Source organism: Sinocyclocheilus anshuiensis, unplaced genomic scaffold (genome assembly GCF_001515605.1).
Source record: "Sinocyclocheilus anshuiensis isolate Anshui unplaced genomic scaffold, SAMN03320099.WGS_v1.1 scaffold922, whole genome shotgun sequence".
NCBI lineage: Eukaryota > Metazoa > Chordata > Actinopteri > Cypriniformes > Cyprinidae > Sinocyclocheilus > Sinocyclocheilus anshuiensis.
In genome coordinates, this window is record NW_015539883.1 from 456214 (window position 1) to 480437 (window position 24224).

Here is a 24224-nt window from a genome sequence, read left to right on the forward strand (position 1 = left end):
TCTGAAAGTGATTTTGTGCCTCTTTGAGATGGCACATATATATATATATATATATATATATATATATATATATGTATAGCTTCTTTTCTTCAAGGTCGATTACTTAAAGTCCGCGTGAACCGGAAGTTGCTGACTTTATTTCAGTGTAGTGACGTATTTCCAGCTGAAACGGAATATTGAATAGAGGGCATGGTTGTATTTTTATATTTGGTACCTTGGCATTATTAAAAAAAATAAATAAATAAAATAAAAAAATAGAGGGCATGGTTGTATTTTTATATTTGGTACCTTGGCATTATTAAAAAAAAAAAATAAAATAAAATAAAAAAATAGAGGGCATGGTTTTATGTTTGCACTCCTCCTCTCTGTCTCTCACTCATAGTAATCTACCGGTTAGAAAGGTGTGTTTAAGGATATTCTGCCCAAGCCCGTCAAACTGACGTCATCAGAAAAGGAATGCCATTCCAGAGCGGAAGTAAATGTTCAGATTTTGATTAAAAACTGACGTCATCAGAGAAGAAATGCCATTCCAGAGCAGAAGCAAATGATTAGATTTTGATTAAAGATTACGAAGACAAACAATTTTTTTCAGCGGATTAACTTGCACAGATTAATTGTTCACATCATTACTAGCAATGTGCGTTAGTAAAGTAAATAAAGTTAATTTTTATTTCATGCGGACTTTAAGTCATTAAGTCATCAACTCTTGTCCTATTTACTGCTTTTATGTTTGTTTTGTCCGGTGAAAATTTGTCATTTTGTACTGAGACAAATACTTAAAAAATCTGAACAGTTTCCACATACAACATCGTAGATAAAAACACGACTTTATTACACCTGAAATGAATAACAATAACTTAAAAACATTCAATAGACCAATTTCAGTGTTTGCAAACAGTGATGACGTTTTTTGTGGGCGGAGCCTATCTGGTGGCAGAAAATGACAGTCTTAAAGGGGCCATATGATGCTATTTCAATTTTTCCTTTCTCTTTGGACTGTTACAAGCTCTTGGTGCATAAAGAAGATCTGTAAAGTTGCAAAGACTAAAGTCTCAAATCCAAAGAGATATTCTTTCTAAAAGTTAAGAGTCAGCCACATTTACCTAAAAGGCTCGTTCTAACACGCCCCCACATGTCTACCTCACTATGTGGAAAGATTTGCATAACGCCGCCCAAATGTTCATGCAAAGAAAGAAGGCGTAACTTTTATTCTCGCTGTAGTTTTGTCGCTGCCGCCATGTCGTGAAGACACTGTGTTTCGTTGTGAAAGCGAAACTACTTTGTTTGGTCTTCCAAGAGGACACGACTAGAACTCAGTGGTTAAGTTGTATTTACAACACTGTTCCAGAACAGTTTAACCTAAATATTCAGATGTGTGCAGCACATTTTATGGAGGACTGTTTACTGATCCTGGTAGAGTAGACTACAATGTTCTGTTCTGACTCACAGACTGTAAGTATGTTTTTTATATTTAAAGAATTTGCCACTGATGATTCAAACGTGAGTTTTGAACAGTGTAGAGTAGCACTTGTTGTTTGTCATTTCTCCGATCACAAAATCAGACATGGTTTTATGTTTACGTGGCGCGATGCAACGCAACGCGTAAAAATAAAGTATAAGTCATTATAATCCGTAATTATGTCCTCACAGGATGCAACAAATGCCTCGTTTATAATGGGTTTTAATGTTTTTGTCTCGTCCCTCCGGCCAGACGGCATCACAATATGGTAAGGGGTGTAACATTTCCGTCACATGCTTGAGGTATTCGGCCAATCACAACGCACTGGATAGCTGGCTAATCAGAGCACACCTCGCTTTTCCTTCAGATGAGCTTTGTAAACATTGACGCGTTTCATAAAGGCGGAGCATATGAGAAACAATAATGTACATTATGTGGAAAACAATGTGTTTTTTTAACCTTAAACCGCATAAACACATTTCATTACACCAAATACAAAATAACGTTCTTTTTAGCAACATCATATGACCCCTTTAACGTAGTCTATGGAAGCCATGGAATAAAAGAATCAAAAAAGGTAATTTTGAGTTTAGATTTCAAAATTCTGAATTTTTTCTTGCAGTTCCGAGAATATATCTCACAATTCTGGTAAGAAAAATCAACTTGTCATTCTCTCTTTTTCCCTTGGCTCAGAATCACGAGTTTATAATTCCACACTTCTGGCTTTTTTTCCTCAGAATTGACAAACTCGCACTTGCTGAGTTGAATTAAGTTATAAAGTCTGAACTAGGAGATATAAACTTGCATTTGCAAGAAAAAAAAAGTCAGAATTGTGAGATAAAATAGGTCAACGTTATGTAATATGTAGGTTTAAATATTATTTCATGCTTTAACTGTAGGGCTAATACAATATGTCCCCTATGTTAATATTATATAGACCTATTGTTTAAATCAAATCTATTCTTTAAAAGTAGGGTAATCACAGCAGGTTTCATCTATAGTCCGTCCGTTTAAACGTCTGCGTTTAGCTTCAAATGGTGTCTTTGACGACAGTATTATATAAAAATGCATTCAAATTTGCATTCCGATTCTGACATTCAAAGGCACAATTAATTTTTTCTCCCTCCACTTGTTACCAGTGTTTTTCTGCCACCACAATGCGCGAGCAGCTGCAAGTGACGTAACTGTGACGTCTACTCCAAACTGGTCAAATCCTAGAGTTAAGGCTATTGCATTTACTATGGCTTTTACTATACTATACATTTATTATAGTTTGTGTGTAAAACCTACCTTGTTTGTTAATAATTTTCATGGTTTATGTAATTTTGTTAAGGGGTAATAAAAATACTGTTTGACAGCAGTAAGACAGACTTTGTTTTTCTATTTCTCTTTCCCTAGAATAATGTTGCAAAGGCAACAAGTATAAGATATATCATCATAAATGATGCTGCATTGAAACATGATCCTCATTGGAAGATTGTACCCAGGTAAAAATATATCTAACAACTGAACGATTTCATTATCCACAGGCTACACTGTCTTCTGACATTTTTTTGTATTGCCTATACGTCAGTAACGACTTTATTAAAATGACAAATGTCTTTTAGGACAGTAAATGCATCTATGTTGCTTGTTCATCTACTAAAACAAACCACACAGGCCATATATACTGTGGCCATACTAAGAGTGTTCAGCCTTCCAAATGTAAATGGACAGTCTGTGATTAATGTAGCGGCTCATTGGCAGTGTCAGAATGATGGAGTGTATGGCTCTGGCCAGTATGCACTCTGCTTTGATGAGTGTGTGATGTGGATGCAAGCCACGCTCACAGATGCCCTGCTGCTGACAGATTGAGATGCAGCTGTAGTTTATGTTTGTTATACATATCCAACCAACCAGTGACACACCAATGTTTCATGGGACAAGGATCAGCTGTGAGGCTGCTAATCCGTCTGCAAAGATGCTTCTTTTAAAAAATGTAGATAAAACATTTCTGTGCTAGAAAAGTTACGTCCATATAACGGTGCAAATGGTGCACAAAGCCACCGAAGTTATATATAAAAAATATAATTGTTCCATTATAAAGAGATATTTAATTGTTGCTGTAATTAATTGATTTGTACTTTAGTTTAACATTTAATTCTTCATGCATTGTCCCTTTCTAAAGTGGTCTCCTCATTCCGAACGTAAAAGTTATTCTTTAATGTAAAATAAATTTTACAAATCAATGAATGTCTATATTAATAAAAATAAAAATATTAATAATCATTTTTAAATAAAATATTTTTAAAATGTTAAAAACAATTATATTATAAAAAAGTTTATGGTGATGCATGTTAATTTCATGCAACACCATAAACACATTAAAACAACCTATCATATGAATTACAGGGTTAAACATTTATCGTTTTAGATGTGATTTGAGCAGCATATGAAAAGTGGTGCTAATCAAAATATTTATATTTAACTAGTATTATCTAAAAATGTTATTTCTCATAATTCCGCTCTTTCCTTAGACAACATTTCACTTCACTATCCTCTATTTTTGCACTGCAGTGTCTAAACCATAAATTAAAAAGTCAAACATATACATATTTTTAATATATTAAATGTCATACATGTATACATAACACACACATACATATATGTGTGTATTATTTACTCACTGAAATAATACGTGTGTACTTAATAAAGACAGAACTAAAAAGACAGTGGTTTCTTTATTTGCAAATCACAAAAATATTGGCTACCAACAATAAAAAATATTAACAACGGTAGGTTTGATTGTACAGTCCAGATGATTATTTCTTTACAGTTATTTTATTCTATCTATTCATACCCTACATTATACAGAAAGCACAATATTGGCAGTGTGAAAGTCATGGGGACTCTCTGTATGTCTGTGTGAGAGTGATTGATGTATTAAAAAAAATCATATTTTATAATTTCTCTCTGTTCCATTCACTCAAAATAAATGGGTTCTGTACACTGCGACAAATTTTATTCAAACATAATTTTGTGCTTGGTGCAAAACTTCCCATTTTACCAGGAAACACGATATTGCATTATTTGATGTCAGTTGTTGGCTTGGGAGCAGGAATACTAAATGATGATATCAAGAAAAAGAAGAACATTCCGTGTGCGATTATGATGAATCCGAGAGCAGCATGTAAGGTGCATGGTTCTGTACTGCAGACAGTTGTAAACTACTTACATTTGAACCAAAACCAAGTAAAACTATCTGTAAAAGTTACTGGTAATACAAAATACTCTGTGGACCCAAAAGTATTCCTGTGGACTGGTGCAAAATCTTTGTGTGAAATGATGTCCTTGCACACAAGATATGCATTGTACGCTTTTCCACTCCTTGGTCAACAACACACACATTGTGCTTCTCAAGTATCATACTTCGAGGTCAATGAAGAAAATTAAGGGTTGTACAATTTTTACAAATAAAATCTGTATTATAGAAAATAAATGCTCTGAGATACTGTCAGTTCTCCATTTGTAATATTGCCAAACCCCTTCCCAAGTGTCTATCCTAAAGCAGGGAATATCAGGGGTGATTAATCATCAAACATAGTTAAATTTGTACTTTTTGGCACCTTTTTTTCCCCAGAACTCACAAATGTTATTATGAAAATGCTTGACTAAAGGATGCACTTGAATCGAAATGCCAAATGACTGTAGAGGCACACAGCTGTTAGAGGAGACTGATATTTGCTGCTTGAAGTGACTCTGATGTAATTGTGCATGGAAGTACGGAAGTAAAAGTGCACAAAAACCTTTCAAAGACGAATGAAAAACAGAAGGGAACAAAATGAAATCCAATTAATTTTGTTATCCATAAAATGAGATTTGGGTTCGTTTCATGACTTCTCATTTCAGCAGCAAGCGAAATGAAATCCATTAGCGCAGTGGTTTAATTCAGCCCCAGTGACTGGGTTAAGGGCCTTTGTAGAGCTTTCCGTGGATCGCCCTGCCTGCCACTGAAAAGGCATCGTGTCTATTATATAGCAACCTTGCTTACATTCATAGGTGTAATTCATACGGTTCAGTAGCAGTCAACAGTTCCCACAGAACAAAAGTCATATAAAATGGCCTTTTAAAATGGTCTCTTGGCAGAGGCAATACATTCCTGGACACATTCTGATGACAACCCTGAATGAAAAGTGATTAGATGTGATATGCTAAACAAATCACATAAAAACAGAAAAAAGGGTAAAACAATCATTAAAACAAAATAAAAAAAGGTGATAAAAGGATTATTGGCGGACAGGTTTTATGCATTACTATTAAAACTGCAATACCCTTACTTAACGCTCCAGTGAGATTTGTAATATAATGCCAAAATAACACATGGGTCCAGTTCTCGACATTCATCATTCGAATTAAGATTAAAAAGATCAGCCCCTCGAGGCCTGTCAAAACACATCACCTTGTATACTTTAGTAAATTATCCATAATTGGCTTGATAAAGTTGCATTAAGGCAGTTACTGCACATACAACGGGCCAAAAACATACCCAGCTTTTTTACAGTTTCATATTTACAGTCACATTGATTATGGATGTAGCTTATCTGTTTTAGTACCACAATTTGTCACGCATTATTAAGCTGTCCTGTGGATTCGCAACTAATAGCCATAAATACATCATAATGAAATTTCACCTTTAAATGTCACATTTTAAGCCCGGAGGGTGCAGCTGTAATGAATGGGCTCAATATCCTATGAAATAAAAACCGTTTAAAACAGAAGAATGAAACTACAAGGCAAACAGCCTTGTGTTGTGCAACACAACACATGAAATGAGTGTTAAAAGAATATTTAACCAAGAAAACAAAGAAAGTCTGACTTTAAGGTACCACCCTGGCACTTAATTATCTGTTGCGGACTTGTCCTACAGCTCCGCCAATAGAAATATATGCCCTCCTCTCCCATATTGCATGTCCATTTGTTCTGACATTATGTCTCCCTGGTACTTCAACACACCAGACAAGTAGAATGTATTTTGGAAGCCTTCGTTGTGATCCCATGTTCGAGCCAAGGATTGTAGCGGGTGTACCCCAGGGCTATGTCCTGGGCACATTACTGTTCTCCAAAATGGAACAGAGCCACTAGCGCACCTAAGCACATCGTTCTCTACCTCTTTGTCTTGTCCTCTAGAAGCTCAGTTCTCTGAACTGAAGGTCCACAAAGCCGCTGGAGGCTTGATCAACCACCGTGGCCAGCAGCTTACAGGGGTGGACAAGAGGGTGAGTCCCCTCAAGAGCAGAAAGAGGGGTGTCCGAGTCTGACCATTGTGTCCCCACCCCCCTCTTCAGGTTACCTGCTGTGGAGCAACTCTTCCCTAAGCCAGCTAGGCAGCGGCTGGCCCATTTTGTACAGCAGCTTGGAGAGCTCAATGTTGCGCTCATGGTAATACTCTCTCAGGAAGATCCGGGACTGTGGAGGAAGAGGATGGGGTCAGTTTTTCTGCAAAATGTAATGAACATGTAAAGTCATGCTCAAGCTATGTGTGGCTTTATTATGAATGTCTAGCATTTATTCGATTTCCCAATTTTTTCATTTAGATTAGACTGACTGATGCTCACTTAAATTGGATTTTTAAAAAACACTTCAACATCAATTTAATTTCATAATGTACATTATGTTGTAATGTCCAAATTCACTTCTAGAATTTAAACTGTTCAGCATTTTAGTTTTAATTTACTTACACTAGATAGTATAGAATGTTAATATCAGCAATAACCAAAAAAAAACTAAACATTATCAGCTTATTGTATCAGGAATATATTTTACTGAGCACATGAATACATATTTGTATAGAATGATTATTTAAATTAAAGTGCTTTTTCTATAATTATTTTTGACCTTTTGTCACTTATTGACAAGAACAGTATAGAGTGGAAAGGAAATGTACACCAAAGCATGTGCACTAACCACTAGGCAACGATACCAAAGACTAACGATACTAATTTTCTACAGCATTAAATTTTAATTCATTTAAACATCATCAGCATCACTCATCTACTTTTAAAATGGCTTATATCCTCATGTTAAACAGCTAAATATTTTTGACTGTATATTAGACCAAACACCTCCAGCCTAGAAATGAAACTTAAGCCATTACTGTGACTATGTGTGTTAAATTAGTGTCCCCCTCTGTGTACAGCTTTTTCTCTCAAGAGTGCTGCTACTGCGACTGCTTCTGCAAAGCCACGACACATCAGGCTGTTCTTTCACCCCTCATTAACTTTGATGTGTCTGCCCAAAAGCCTCAAGGTAACATCAAGGTCCTCGGCATCTGACTGAGCCTCTCTTTATCATAGTCTGTTAAAAGATCTGACTGAAGCTGTGCCCTTGTAGAAAATACACCAGTCTGAATGACCCTGAAGTAACAAGAATTTGGGGGCCGCAAACAGACTTATAGAATGTTAAGTTAATTGTACTTGTGTGTGTGTGTGTGTGTGTGTGTGTGTGTGTGTGTGTGTGTGTGTGTGTGTGTGTATGTAGTGTATGTAATCGCCAGCTACTGGCCTGGTATATATATATACACACACACACACACACACGTAAATATTTCTTAAATATATACATGTATGTGGATTTATATGTATATATTATATACATATACACAGCACACACACATATTATGTAATCACAAACTTTTATTTTGGACACACACACACACACACACACACACACACACATACGTACATATATACACACACACACCTATTTCTGAGTAAAATTTAATATTCAACAGGAAATTTGAGACTAATTTCATCCCATAAGAATACTGTCTAGACTTGATTAGACTGTAGATTCTAGGCTATATGATTTTATTGGTTATTATTTTTTCTGTTTTACGTTGAAATCTTATTTAACCATATAGACTACCGTTTAAAACTTTGGGGTCAGTATGATTCTTTTTTTTTAAATTATAGTTATTAGTTATAATTATTATTTTACTCAGCAAAGGCACATTAAATTGATCAAACACACAGTTAAGACATTTACAATGTTACATAATAATTATATTTAAAATGCGGTTCTTTTTAACTTTCTATTCATCAAAAAAATTAATCACAGTTTCCACAAATATATGTTGGACTGTTTTCCACACTGACAATAAGAAAAGTTTCCTGAGCACCAAATCAGCATATTAGTATGATTTCTGAAAGATCACGTGACACTGAAGACTGGAGTAATGGCTACTAAAAAATTCAGTTTGTCATCATGTGAAAATTTCACAAAACAAATGTTTTTATTTTATTTTTGATAAAACAAATGTAATATTGGTGAGCATGAAAAACCTCTTTCAAAAAACAAACAAACAAAAAACAAAAAAAAAACAAATGACCAACCTTTTAACCCTCTACCGCATGGTGTGGCCATATAGCAACATACTTTGTGTGTTCCTTTCCTTGCCACTGTCTCTTTAAGAGAACATTCTCGTTTTTTCGTTGGAAAGAGAAGACCTTAGTTTAGCCAATGATGTGCTTTGGTTAAGTCACATGACATGCAGTTTTTTTTCTGTGGCGAGATTTCTGACAGACTGCCGTCTCTTGTCGGTAGTTGCTGAAAGCAAACTAAAACGTCAGTAACAAACAAGGACCAGTCCATGTCACTTCCACAAAAAAAATCGGAAACATCACTGTTATGATATGCACAATGAGGCGCACACTTTTTATTTAGTCTCATTGAATAGACGATAAACAGTTTATATTCTAAAATCTATTTAAAGGTTGTGTTCTGTGAAAATTAAATAACATTTGGCATAAAAGTAGTGTGCGGCTAAACCTGCTGCGTCCTGTGGATCACCTTTATCTGATTATCCGAGTCCGGAATCATTAAGCACGGCATTAATATCTTCATCTGAGTTTTTTGTTGTCTCCAGATTTCTCTGCAGTTCGTGTATGTTGTTAAAAACACGGAACATCATTTTATTCCACACAACAGGCAAGCATTACCGTTAAGTCTATTATCCACCAAAATGCAGATTCGTCACGTGACAATTCTTACGCAAATGAGATTGAGGGAGACGTTAAGTTTGTTTTGATTTATTAATTTACTTACAACAACAATTTAAAATGTATTAACTTTTACATGTATTATTAACTGCATTATATACATTTTTACTTCATAGAAAAAACTTTATAAATAAATATTTAGTAAAATTCTTAAATCGCTATGGGGGAGCCAGGCCCCCCTGGCCCCCCCACAAGCTACGGCCATGCGAATTACATTATTACAATAGTTTAGCTAGCTAGCAAGGTCAGCTGCAATCTGTTAAACTGTAACAATAACAACATTAATACTATTGATATAATGTTGATTAGTAGTATGTTAATGGCATTTTTACTTTTCATTAAATATGAATACAAGTAACATTATATCAGTGAGCACGGCCATATTCTATGGCAAGGTAAAGAAGAAAAGGGCAGAACTGGCTCTTCCTGCAGATGAAAAAATGTCAAATATTTTTTTCTATAGGTCTGTCATAATGTGTGCGGTAGAGGGAAGTGTATTTCAAAAAAATCAAATTTTAATCGAATTTCATGCAGTTTTTGCTATTGAGATTATGAAAACTGAAGATATTTGAGTCAAATATACCAAAAATGTCTAAGCTTCCTTTTCCCCTTTGTCTCTACCAACACTTTGTAATGTCAAGCAAACTAAAAAAGACAGGAATGTTTTTAACTGAAACAGGAATATGAACCAGAATCATAATCTCACATCAACGTCCATGTCAGGATATCGCCTCCCTTTACTCTTCCCCAGGCATTTGGTCTTCCCTCCATCTAGCAGCTGGCACCAGAAGCCCTTCTTCGGATCGAACCTGCAGCAGGAAGGAAGGGACAAAATGAAGGACAGGCAGCAAAAACAGGACAATGTTTCAACATCAGCCTAATCAAAAGGGAACATAACAAACAGATGGTGCACAGCAAGGCCTCCTAAGAGGGGCTGCCACAGGACAAACCATCTTCACTGTACAGTGGGAGATGTGGTTGACAGATGTTACTGCTTATGAGGTTATGTGGAACAGCATGAGACAGAGGACAGATAGAGAGAGAAAGAGAGACAAGTGGAAGGGGTTGACTAAAGAGAAAGAGTGTACATGAGGTGGTAGAGAAGCAGGGAATTAACAAGCACCCTTGAGAACCTGTCAGACTAAGAGGATCCATCAGGACGAGGAGACTACTGTGAAACACTTCAAAGCAGCTCTAAACCAAACACTCCAGGTGCTCAATAATGTATTGCATATTAATGACTTTTAATTATCAATCATAAAAGAGAAATGAGAAACTTTTGAGCGTTTGGGGACAAGCTTCTTACGCAAGGATCTTGTGGTAGTTGAGCGTATTTGTCAGGCCTAGAAACTTCTGGATTTTGTCCATCACTAAAGCTGGTTCTGTCCTCAGCATCTGTCCATCCAGGACCAGGATCTGAAAAGAAACAAAATGGTTCATATAAATCACAGAAACAACCTCAAATGCACAATGAGCCCATGGACACACACAAACTCAGCTCAATACCTGACTGGGGTGATAGTGTGTGAGCCAGCGCTGTAGGTGTGTGGCGTAAAGTCCGGGCACTAAACAACGGCTCTGTAGGACTCTCAGTTTGATGGGCATGTCCCGGCCAGCAGTGATGACATCATGGAATGTATATTTCTGAGCCACAGGATCATCATGAGCCCTTTGGTGCTGGAAAACAGGCAATTAATATTTACAATTTCATGATAAAATACAGTGCTGTGAAAAAGTAAGTAAACCCAATGAAGTGCATTTTGTTTCAGGGTAGAGTACTCTGGTAAAGTTTTCCTGTGATGGGGTAAGCAGAGATAAGAAGAGTTTATATTCAATTAAATGCCACATACAGATAATTGTGTAACCAACATACCAATAATAACCAGAAAAAAAGATTTAATGCATTTTTATGCATTTTTCAATTATATGTGGGATTCTTAAATATAAAAAAAACCTGAAATACACCAGGACTCAACCTCTACAATATAAAAACCATTAAAAGTACATTTTCATTATTCATTAATAGTTAGATCATATAGCTTGAAATTGTGAGTCCACAGAATGCACAATAGGTGCTGTGTTTTTGATTTTAAACATGCAGTGCTCATATTTAAATCACAAACTTTTGAAGCATAATAGTCACATGATTAATATGGTACATAATATATGTTCGTAAAAAAGATATTTAAGACATGGCCTTAAATTATGACATTTTAAGCCTTTTTAAGGACACGCAGATGCCCTGTATTTTGTTTTTCTGTATTAGAACATACAGATAATAAATTTTTACAGATGTTAATAGATAAAAGGCAGTATATTGCCACCATAACTGCAACTATGAATTCCAAATTATATCAAATAATGCTTGAGATGAACATGAAGCCATCTGTAAAAAAAAACTGTCAATGACAATGAATCAACACATGCAAGCAGACCCACAAAGGAATGTTTCAGAAAAAAGAATTTAAGTTTTAGAAGTCAAAATCAAGATCTCAATTTAACTGAAATTCTATGAGGGACCTGAAGTGGGCCATACATGCTACAAATCACTCCAAATTCACAGAAGTAATGAAATCCTGCATGAAGGAATGAGCATAATTTCTTTATAATTTGTATAAGCTGCTAAATGTATGGGTGTACATCATTTTTATACCATCCAAATAGAGTTACAGTATCGAAATGTCCACATTATCATAGACATCATTTTTCATAGGCCGTACATTTTCAGAGCACTGTTGAAGTTGAAATGTTATATAATGGAAAACATAACTTTCCATGCTCTTTTGAAATAAAATAGCATCTTGTTGCTGCAAAAACTACTTACCTTGACTAACATAAACAGGCTTTTGGGAAAAATTAAAAAGCCACATGCAAAAGTATAAAACATGGGCCCTATCGGACCCAGCAGAACAATGATGTTTACAATTCCTTCCGAATAACATATTTTTCCCATTTGCAGATCTAATCTTCTGTCCAGAGCAGGCATCATGGCCTTGACTGACCCTGGATGTGATTGGATGACACATGAGCAGTTAGATACTGACCTGATACCAGGAATAGGCTCTGTCAGCCGGGTTGATAAGAATGGTGATGATTTTGGCTTTGGGCAGAAGAGCAGCTGCTCGCCGGGCCGCGACCTCTGAGTCGAAGTAGTTGGCACTTTTCTCAAAGTAGAAATCTGAGCTAGTGTTGGAGGGTAGAGGGAAATACTCCATGTACCTAGCATTAAAAAAGCCAAACAATTAGCATTTCATTAAATTTGGTCCACACTCTTGAAAGAAAACAGATGGTGGACATGTGTCAACACCTGTAAAAAAAAAAAACATTTTTAACTATTGTTGCACCATTGTTTATCTCTGTTTGGTGAAATGCACCTCTCTCTTTATAATCAGCATTGTATCCAGCACTTGTTTTTGAGAACGAACCGCCACATGAACCATCAACCTCCGACATTTTTTCCGCAAACTGATTAAAGAGAAAAAGAAAGGCAGGAAGAGAGAGGCGGTTGATGATGTGCATCAGACACCTGCTTTCTTAAGACATGGCCTTAAATTATGACATTTTAAGCCTTTTTAAGGACACGCAGATGCCCTGTATTTTGTTTTTCTGTATTAGAACATACAGATAATAAATTTTTACAGATGTTAATAGATAAAAGGCAGTATAACTTTACAAATGACACTTAATGTTATGTAAATTTTATAATGACTTGTACAGATTGCCACCATAACTGCAAGTATGAATTCCACATTATATCAAATAATGCTTGAGATGAACATGAAGCCATCTGTAAAAAAAAAACAAAAAACCTTGAAGCTACATTTGACTTAACTTCACATGACGTTGAGGATACATTTCAACATGACAATGAATCAACACATTCAGCAGACCCACAAAGGACTGGTTCAAAAAAAAGTTTTAGTTTTAGAAGTCAAAATCAAAATCTCAATTCAACTGAAAGGCTATGAGGGACCTGAAGTTTTTATAAGCTGCTAAATGTAAATGTGTGGGTGTACATAATTTTTATACCATCTTCTTCCATCCATACTACACAAATAGTTACAGTATCGAAATGCCTACATTTAAAACATTAAATTTTTCATTGGCTGTACTTTTTTCAGAGTACTGTTGAAGTTGAAAATTCATATAATGGAAAACATAACTTTCCATGCTCTTTTGAAATAAAATAGCATCTTGTTGCTGCAAAAACTACTTACCTTGACTAACATAAACAGGCTTTTGGGAAAAATTAAAAAGCCACATGCAAAAGTATAAAACATGGGCCCTATCGGACCCAGCAGAACAATGATGTTTACAATTCCTTCCGAATAACATATTTTTCCCATTTGCAGATCTAATCTTCTGTCCAGAGCAGGCATCATGGCCTTGACTGCCCCTGGATGTGACTGGATGACACATGAGTACTTAGATACTGACCTGATACCAGGAATATGCTCTGTCAGCCGGTTTGATAAGGATGGTGATGATTTTGGCTTTGGGCAGAAGAGCAGCTGCTCGCCGGGCCGCGACCTCTGAGTCGAAGTAGTTGGCACTTTTCTCAAAGTAGAAATCTGAGCTAGTGTTGGAGGGTAGAGGGAAATACTCCATGTACCTAGCATTAAAAAAAAAAAAAAAACAGCATTTCATTAAATTTAGTCCACACTTCTGAAGGAACCAGATGGGAGACATGTCAACACCCGTAAAAAAAAGAAATGTTTAATTATTGTTGCACCATTGTTTAGCTCTGTTTGGTGAAATGCACCTCTGTCTTTATAATCAGCATTGTATCCAGCACTTGTTTTTGAGATCAAACCACCACATGAACCCTCAAGCACCATCATTTTTTTCCGCACAATGATTAAAGAGAAAAAGAAAGGAAGGAAGAGAGGCAGAGAGAGAGAGAGGCACTTGATGATGTGCATCAGACACCTGCTTTCTGTTAGTCACATTTCAGACTACTGAAAGAGGGAAAGAAAGAGCTGGTAGTGAAGGCAGTGTTGAGTTTTGAAATGACCCATAATGCCTTCCTCTCGTGGGAACATTAGCCTCCATGTCTCTTAATGCTCTTAACTTCAAAGCATGTCAGACCTTCACAATCAATGTACTTCACAGCAGTTTACAAGAGCTATTGACTGAAAAGAACCTGTGAAATCATGTGGTTTGCTTGTCCGTGTTGACGTAGTCCCTATAGAAACAGAAACTTAGGGTGTATTCACACCAGGAAAGTCCGCTAGTTCACTTGCTTTGGTCCGGACCAAATACAATGTTTATTTTTTTTGTTTGGTGCGGTTCGCTTTCACACTGCCCTTTTTGCAAGTGAACCAGAAATTGTAAACAAAACCACACATGTGCTAAGGTCATCCATTCATTGGACAGAAATTCTCAAGCAGGGACAACAGGAAGTGAAAAAAACAGGTTAATCATGGAGATCTTTTGTAGAGCAATTTTTATTCTTTTACTGATTTGGTGTTATCAGATACTAATGAGACAATGTCATACGATGTTGTAAGTACGACTTGCTAAAATAAAATCTATAGATAAAATATTTAAAGCATATCACAATGTTAGTTTAAACATTTAACCTAAATAAATGTGCGCTGTTAGGCACATATCCAATTGTTTGAGCAGAGAGTGGAAGCTGAAGCGCGCTTCAGGACATCAGTGGAAACAAATTAAATACACTGTAATTTTTGCTCATACAGGTAAGAATAATACATCGTTCGGAACTGTAAAGGGTCTATTTTATTTGTGTGCAATTAAAATATCAACAAAACATTATGCTTTTGTAAAATAAAGAAAACAAATAGGATGCGCTTGCCGTCTCGGTGTAGAACAGGAGCGCTTCACAAAAATTAACCGAAACTTAGCGAATATTTTCCTTACAGACATGATGAATATATCTAGCTATAGAAAGCTTTAAATGACCACAAAACTAAATAATTCAAATCCAAAAAAACACTTTCATAATGTAATCCGCAAAGATGCATTTCTTTTCGCGTCCATGATGAGATGGGCGAGTCAGGATCATCTTTACGACACTGACTTAGAAAACACTAGTTAATTAATAAATAATTTAAAAATCTCTTTATTATTTCCCCCCAACATATTCATGGTAACTTTTGCGGCAAGCTTTAGCCTATTTAGCGCGCTCACGTCATGTTTCTGTGCGCCATGGTCACAAAAACTCATAATTTGCATGCATTTTTAAGCATTGTGGTTTAAAAACAAGTGATTTTATCCACTGAAACGCAAACAACAACACTACATGTGCGAGCTGCATGTTTCTGAGCGTGATTTCTGCAATTGGGTCGGATCGAGGTCGGGTCATATTCACACCTTAAACAAACTGTACCAGAGTTCATTTGGAAGTGGACCGAGACCACCTGTTCAGCTGGGTCTCGGTACGGTTGTTTGGTCCGCACCAGAGTGCGATTGCTGTATTTACACCTGCCAAAAAGATCCGCACCAATTCAATCGAACCAAACAATCAGGTGTGAATACACCCTTAGGGCGCATCAGAGATGGGTTGTTTTAGGGGGAAAGGATATTCTCATTTGACTGGATGAAGTTTTAGATACATCCTATGATTGAAAGATGATTCAGTATTTTAAATCAAATTTTTAGATCATATATTTTAAATGTGTCAAGACCTGTTCACACCAAGAACAATAACAGTAACAATAACTATATTAGCGTCTAAATTAACACATTAAAACTTTCTGCTCATTATACGCACATGGCGCAGTTTTGATGCCTGCCACTTTAAATGCTGATGTTTTTATCATTCATCAGCTGGAAAAAAAAGTTTCGAAAGTGATTCCAACCATATTGTTCCTCTGTGACATTATCAAGTTATTATATAGTTGTGTTGTGGGTTTCCCTATTCTAATAGAATTAAAACAACTATCAAAAACGTTATAGCTAAAGTTATTGTCCTTGGTGTGAATGGGTTTTCAATCTGATAAATGTTTATTTGCATGCGCACACTAGCAAATAAGCAACCTCAAAGCTAACATATGTCGGGGTGGGGCTTTAAATCAAGCATGATTCTAAGGAGACTGCAACCACCGAAGTTGGTTAAGTATGGAGGAGACATTTTCTTTCACAATATCACCACATACCAGTCAATGCCTTTGTGGTAGTTTCGGCCATTGAAGAACTGGATTTCTTCAAAGGTCTCCTTGCTGGGGTAGTTACTGGTCAAATCGGGATGCATGCCCAGGAACAGATAAAGAGCAGTAGTTCCTGAACAGACACAAGACAGCATATGTCAATTATATAATTTTTAACAAAACAACTGAAAATCAAACTTAAATGAGTAAAATCCCTTAAATATAATAACAATGATAATAAAACAATTTCATTAGTAGTCTCAAACTTCTGGACCCCACCGTGACTCCTAAAATTCTGCTATTGAGCTATAGAAGTAAATATATGTTTGTACAGTATGTAGTATAAACCCTGATTTAATTTGAGGCAAAGAAAAAAGTTTCAGGGAAAGTTTACTGAAATGAGCATGCTAGCTAATATACAAGTCTAGGAAGTCAAGTTATAACAGTGCAAAAAAGAAAAATAAATAAACGCCGGTCTAAAGCCCAACCCCCAAATCTAACTTTTACTGAGAAGATTAACACAGCTATTTTACTACCCACTCTTAGAGAGGGCTATTGCTCCCTGAAGACATATTTAGAAGTTTAATTAGTCAACGCTGTAAAACTGAATTCACATTTACCGAGCAGCAGCCAGGGTTGCAGTAGAAAGCCTGCATGTATATATAAGCCTGAGCCTGTAAGGAAATAAAAGCCCACCAACCCTGTTTTGCACACTTGATTTAAGAGCACTGGATGAAAAAAAACATACCTGTTGCAAGTCAATCACAGCACTAATCCACCCCCTTTTATAAATACTTTTTGTAGCTGTTTATAAATGAACTGAGAAGAGCCAATGAATCAAGTAAGCCAATGATTCAGTCCCTTGCTTCGTTTATGAATGAATCAGCTATTTGAACAAATTGGTTGAACGAATGACTGACTCACTCACTCACTCACTCATTAAAACAGTGACAGTAATTTCACTATTCAGTTTTTTTTTCTTAAAATCAACTAAAGCTTATTTAAAACTGCTTTTTCTCAGATCATTATTAATGCAATTTTAATTGCAGTGTAAATGCATTCATGCCATGTCTATTCAGCTCTAATATATATATATATATATATACATAATTTAGTGACAGCAAATGAAATGCAGGCAAATTTACTGATTTTTTTGTTTATTAAATTTGAAAAAAAAAAGAGAAAAGTTTTCTAGAATTTATTTAGATATAGATAGATAATCTCCAAAGTCTAATAATCTTAAAATTGACAAATACTGGATCCCTATTACTGGTAACATTCTGGTAAGCAAAACAATAGCCACTAAAAAAGGGGTTTATGATAACTAAAAAAGGGTATTTATAATAACTACAATTATATATATATATATATATATATATATATATAATAAAAGTTAGAAAAGGAAGAATAGCAATTCCTACAGTAAATTGTAATATTGTAATTTACAGCTTTACATTTGCTGATATGTGCTGGAAGGCAGCATTATTACATTAGATCTAGATGGAAAATTGCTTTAAATGGTTTTAAAAGAGAGCATTTCTGGCCAACACAGCTAGATGGCGCAAGTGCACACATGTGCACACAAGAGCACACAACACTCACCAGTCTTCTGAGGTCCGATGATAAGCAGCTTGGGGAAACGGTCACAGGTCTTTTCTTTAGACCAGATGTCTTTATGTCTTTTGTCCTCACAGGGGTCCTGTAACGGTAAGAAATGAGCTGAAGTGAAGGGCTTCCCATACATCACTGAAATGAGCACATTCACAATAAAAACACTGCAGGGAGTCAATCATTGTGCCTCAATAACCAGCAGGAAATTATAAAGAAGCTGGAAAAATTGTTCTCATTCACCAAGCCAGCATGAATATGAGAAACGTACTGTTTTACAAAATTACCCAGGGCGAGATGTACATTTTTTGCAGGGAAGTATTAGTATTCAGATGTAGGGTACACCAAAATAGAAGGATGTCCAAAAGTTCAGGACATGCTCAGAAAATATAGGAATTTGGATGTAGCCTGAGTGCTTGGACTCAGATTTAACATCAGCAGGAAAAGTGCATTATGGGTGGATGGCTGTTGTCTGGTCAAATTAAAACAAACTATTCAAACATGTCAAATATCTTACAACTTATCGGCAGAGTCCAATAACCAGCAGATTTTAGATTAATTCAGACTTAGCTTTTAAACTTGCCCTAATAACATCCCAGAGGTGGCCGTTTTATGGGATTAACCAGATAGAAATCAGAAGCATAAACCAAACCCTGTCAAGAGCTTTGAAGCATCTCAGGAGAAAGATGTCCTGCAGCAGCCATTTAGAGCCCTTCATCCATCACAGCTAAAGAAGCTGGCAACAGAATTAATAGTTTTAACCCTTGCCTCTAAATTAAAATCTTGCACAAATGCGAGATGGTCAAACGGTGCATCAAGACTGCAAACCACCAGCAATCCAACACCTGTCCATCCTAATTAGATTATAGCACCTCGGCACTAATGAACGAAGAGCCTCGCTTGAGTTCATGCCAATGCTAAATGGAATATTACACTGAATTAACACATCTGGTTTGTGAATTTATTACTAATGTATTCATGGGGGTCACCGTTTATGCTAACAGTAAATATGAGCTCTGTTCCGAAACCTAGTGAGCTGCCTACCTAGACAGCACTTTAAGGCATTGATGCAAAGGCTGTTCCAAAAGTCGAACAGCATAATTGACACTGTATTATGAGATTCCTTATTTTCAAAATGTATTCATTTTGGAAAAGGCAATCCCAGAATGCATTGCAAGTTCACTAAGATTTTTTTCGTTTTTTGAAAGAAATTAATACCTTTATTCAGCAAGGACACTAAACAGTAAAGACATTTATAATGTTACAAATGATTATATTTCAAATAAATGCTGTTCATTTAAAGCAGTGACTCTCAACCATGTTCCTGGAGCCCCAAAACTGCACATTTTACATGTCTCCTTTGTCTGACACACCCATTTCAGGTCTTGGGCTGTGTCCGAAATCGCCCCCTATACCCTTAAATAGGGCACTATTTGAGGGGACAGCCATTTTATTGGTGTCCGAAACCATAGTGGACGTTCTTCCAGTGCACTCATTCAATCCCACAATGCACCGCAAAAACAAGTGTACAACTGGTGCACGCTCAACGGCTAGATAATATCCATAATGCACCGTGAGAGTCACGCGGCGAATGAATTCCCGCGTCGCGCCAGAACATGGCGCTCGCAGCTGAATAATCAATCCGTTCATATTACAAAGCGCTCATCCATGGCGTACAGATTAATACAACACGGGTATAAATTCATTGTAAATTGATTATTAAATTGTTTAATTAGGGTTTGTACATATTTTCCGTGACAGAGTTCAAGATAAATCCTTGGCAAGCACCCAAAAGCGGCAGTCCTTCCGGTGCACTCAGTGTCTGAATTCACTCACTCGTTTTCATTCATCATTCACAGTGAACTGAATTAGTGACCTAATGTAGGGAATAGTGAATGAGGGTATAGGGGGCGATTTTCGGACACAGCCTTGGAGTCTCTACTAATTAGCTGGTGACCTACATAAGGTGTGTTTTAATAAGAAGACATGCAAAATGTGTTGCACTGGAGGGGTTTCGGGAACGTGGTTGGAAACCACTGCTTTAAAATTTCTATTCATCAATAAATTCGTAGAAGAAAATTGTAGTAGCCCAGTCCGAATAAAATTCACATTGGAATCATTGGAATGAATCCAATTGAAATTTCATTCTGTTTGATAGTACATGTAAACACTTGGCCAGATTGAAAAGATTGAAAACTGAGCTATGCACGTGCAATGACGTAGAAATGGCGTAATGATGTATGACGCACAAAACAGCTGCTGTTGTTGAATCATAAGTGTCATAAATGACTGTTGTGTCAATCTCAAATTTTCCTTCCATTCATCATCTGTGAAATGGTGCAGGACAAATGTTGTCTCACCAGTCCTTGCTTCGGACTCTCATCCACAGACACCTTGTTTTGGGTGCGGGAAGTGGCATTTTTACTGCTTGATGAATAGGGCTGGGCAAAAAAAAAAAATCGATTTTTCGATTAATCGTTTTTTTTAAATGACGTCGATTCGATATCGATTCTCAAAAGCCACAAATCGATCTTTTCCAGTATATATTTCAGCACACATTTAAAACAAGATCTGATTAACGTCAAAATGTATTCATTTTGGAAAAGGCAATCCCAGAATGCATTGCAAGTTCACTAAGATTTTTTTCGTTTTTTGAAAGAAATTAATACCTTTATTCAGCAAGGACACTAAACAGTAAAGACATTTATAATGTTACAAATGATTATATTTCAAATAAATGCTGTTCATTTAAAGCAGTGACTCTCAACCATGTTCCTGGAGCCCCAAAACTGCACATTTTACATGTCTCCTTTGTCTGACACACCCATTTCAGGTCTTGGGCTGTGTCCGAAATCGCCCCCTATACCCTTAAATAGGGCACTATTTGAGGGGACAGCCATTTTATTGGTGTCCGAAACCATAGTGGACGTTCTTCCAGTGCACTCATTCAATCCCACAATGCACCGCAAAAACAAGTGTACAACTGGTGCACGCTCAACGGCTAGATAATACCCATAATGCACCGTGAGAGTCACGCGGCGAATGAATTCCCGCGTCGCGCCAGAACATGGCGCTCGCAGCTGAATAATCAATCCGTTCATATTACAAAGCGCTCATCCATGGCGTACAGATTAATACAACACGGGTATAAATTCATTGTAAATTGATTATTAAATTGTTTAATTAGGGTTTGTACATATTTTCTGTGACAGAGTTCAAGATAAATCCTTTAATCTTACTACTGGAGCTGCTAGTTTGCCAGTTTCAAATGATTATTAAACGGCAAGCACCAACTATGCAAAAGCGGCAGTCCTTCCGGTGCACTCAGTGTCTGAATTCACTCACTCGTTTTCATTCACTCCTTGTAGTGAACTGAATTAGTGACCTAATGTAGGGAATAGTGAATGAGGGTATAGGGGGCGATTTTCGGACACAGCCTTGGAGTCTCTACTAATTAGCTGGTGACCTACATAAGGTGTGTTTTAATAAGAAGACATGCAAAATGTGTTGCACTGGAGGGGTTTCGGGAACGTGGTTGGAAACCACTGCTTTAAAATTTCTATTCATCAATAAATTCGTAGAAGAAAATTGTAGTAGCCCAGTCCGAATAAAATTCACATTGGAATGAATTGGCCAAATCCAATTGAAATTTCATTCTGTTTGATAGTACATGTAAACACTTGGCCAGATTGAAAACTGAAACTGGAGAGCTATGCACGTGCAATGACGTAGAAATGGCGTAATGATGTATGACGCACAAAACAGCTGCTGTTGTTGAATCATAAGTGTCATAAATGACTGTTGTGTCAATCTCAAATTTTCCTTCCATTCATCATCTGTGAAATGGTGCAGGACAAATGTTGTCTCACCAGTCCTTGCTTCGGACTCTCATCCACAGACACCTTGTTTTGGGTGCGGGAAGTGGCATTTTTACTGCTTGATGAATAGGGCTGGGCAAAAAAAAAAAATCGATTTTTCGATTAATCGTTTTTTTTAAATGACGTCGATTCGATATCGATTCTCAAAAGCTGCGAATCGATCTTTTCCGGTATTTATTTCAGCACACATTTAAAACAAGATCTGATTAACGCAATAATCCCCAGCTGCAGAACCTTTAGGTCACAGCAGCGCCAGGCCAGCAGCGTCAAGCCGGAAGTGGGCGGAGCAAACGTTATCTTACTAAACCATAGCGCCACGTAGTGTTTTGGATCATTTCAAAGTTTTAATCTACGTTGATGTCAAGTCAGCTTTTTTTTTTATAACGATTTAATCAGATGATAGACAGATGAGGTAGCTGATCAAAAACGAGGTAAGATTTATAAGGCTTTCCATAAAACAAAGTTACTAATACAAATGCTGTGTTGTCATATTCTTATTCCAGGAGTAACTGAATAATATTCTATTATTTTAGAATGTTCCACAACAGCTGGCTGGCTCCGTTGACTGTTGGATCTTCATGTTGATGGTGAGAAAAAGGAAGAGAAATGAATATATATATTTATATAGGATATGTGTGTGTGTGTGTGTGTGTGTGTGTGTGTAATGATCAAATATTATCACAGACTATAAGAAAGGGACTTTGATATGATGCAGGGTAGGGCTGCACGATAAATCGCATGCGATATTTAATGCGCACCTTGTCAGAAAGCCGGTTCTGTAATCAGCGGTAAATCTCCATCATGTGCGTACTTTCACATTGAGCAGCATTAACTACACAGAGCCGTTGTTCACTGACGAGCTGCACAAAAAATCGCACGAATATGAACGTGGTTTTGCACAGCTCGTCAGTGAACAACGGCTCTGTGTAGTTAATGCTGCTCAATGTGAAAGCACGCAGGTGATGGAGATTTACCGCTGATTACAGAACCGGCTTTACTGATAAGATGCGCGTTAAATATCGCATGCGATTTATCGTGCAGCCCTAAATGCAGGGCAACAACTCCATAAATGCAGTTATGCCCTAAAATTCAAGATATTGGGGCAAAAATGCTCCTGTACGAGTTTTTTTTTTTTGTGTCTCATATTTATATAAGCAATATCAAATGAGCAGCGAGAGCAATCACACGAGTGCTGTTTGTCTCAAATGTGATTTTGCACAACAGTTCAGTAAATAAGAAGTTAATATTGTGTTATACAGTATTTTACAATATAACACATTTATATTATTGGGTATTATTATATATTATATACTATATCATTGTGTAATTATATTATTGTGTTATATACAATTTAACACAATATTGTCTGTTTTTGCTCTGTTACGCCAACAAAAATATTACCTATAAAGCCACAGCAGAATTGTTGTGCATCTCAGAGCAACACAGCGGTGTTTAGTTTTTTGAATGAATCCGCGTTTTGAACGAATCGGGTGAACCAATGATTCAAAAACCCATTCATAAAGTAAGCCGTTTACTGAATTCCTGAATGAATCAGCCGTTTGAACGAATTGAATGAATGAATGAATGACTCATAAGGACATTTACTGCCACCTGCTGGCAGTTTTATTTTCTTATTTAGAGTATTATTTCATAAAAAAAAAAAATGAAAAAACACTTTAAAGGGATAGTTCACAAAGTTCACAAAAAATTTATTTATGTCATCATTTACTCAAACCTGAATGACTTACTTTCTTTTTTGAACATAAAAGAAGGTATTTTGAAGACTGTTGGTAACAAAGCTTCCATTGCATGAATGAAAAAAACTGAGATGTTTCTCAAATGATCTTCTTTTATGTTGAATATTTTATCTTAGGCCATTGTAGCTTAAACGTGTAATACATTTTATGTTGAATCAAATAAAATATTTCTTTCTTTTGGGGGTATTTTCACAGTCAAATGTAGTTTTCGATTAATTATATTAATTAATCGACACATAATGTAATTAAGTAGATTAAAAATGTTAATCGACTGACAGCCCTAATATATATATATATATTAAGGTAAATTTCGGATTTCTGCTTACTAAATGATTTGTATATATGCTTGCCTATCTACACGGCCTGAAATTTGG

The 24224-nt window shown here is 36.3% G+C and overlaps 1 protein-coding gene across 1 annotated transcript in view; it reads right to left on the reverse strand.

Moving 5' to 3' along the window:
* Positions 1 to 4160: 4160 nt before the first annotated feature.
* LOC107685489 (bifunctional heparan sulfate N-deacetylase/N-sulfotransferase 1-like) overlaps positions 4161 to 24224 on the reverse strand; it is a 40167-nt gene continuing 20103 nt past the window's right edge. Inside the window, exons 8-14 of the mRNA XM_016482087.1 lie at positions 18210 to 18306; positions 16617 to 16740; positions 12540 to 12714; positions 11002 to 11172; positions 10802 to 10911; positions 10202 to 10304; positions 4161 to 6904 (exon numbers count right to left, since the gene is read on the reverse strand). Of these exons, the coding sequence (XP_016337573.1) occupies positions 6785 to 6904; positions 10202 to 10304; positions 10802 to 10911; positions 11002 to 11172; positions 12540 to 12714; positions 16617 to 16740; positions 18210 to 18306 (900 nt within the window). The 3' untranslated portion in view covers positions 4161 to 6784. The remainder of the gene's footprint in view (positions 6905 to 10201; positions 10305 to 10801; positions 10912 to 11001; positions 11173 to 12539; positions 12715 to 16616; positions 16741 to 18209; positions 18307 to 24224) is intronic.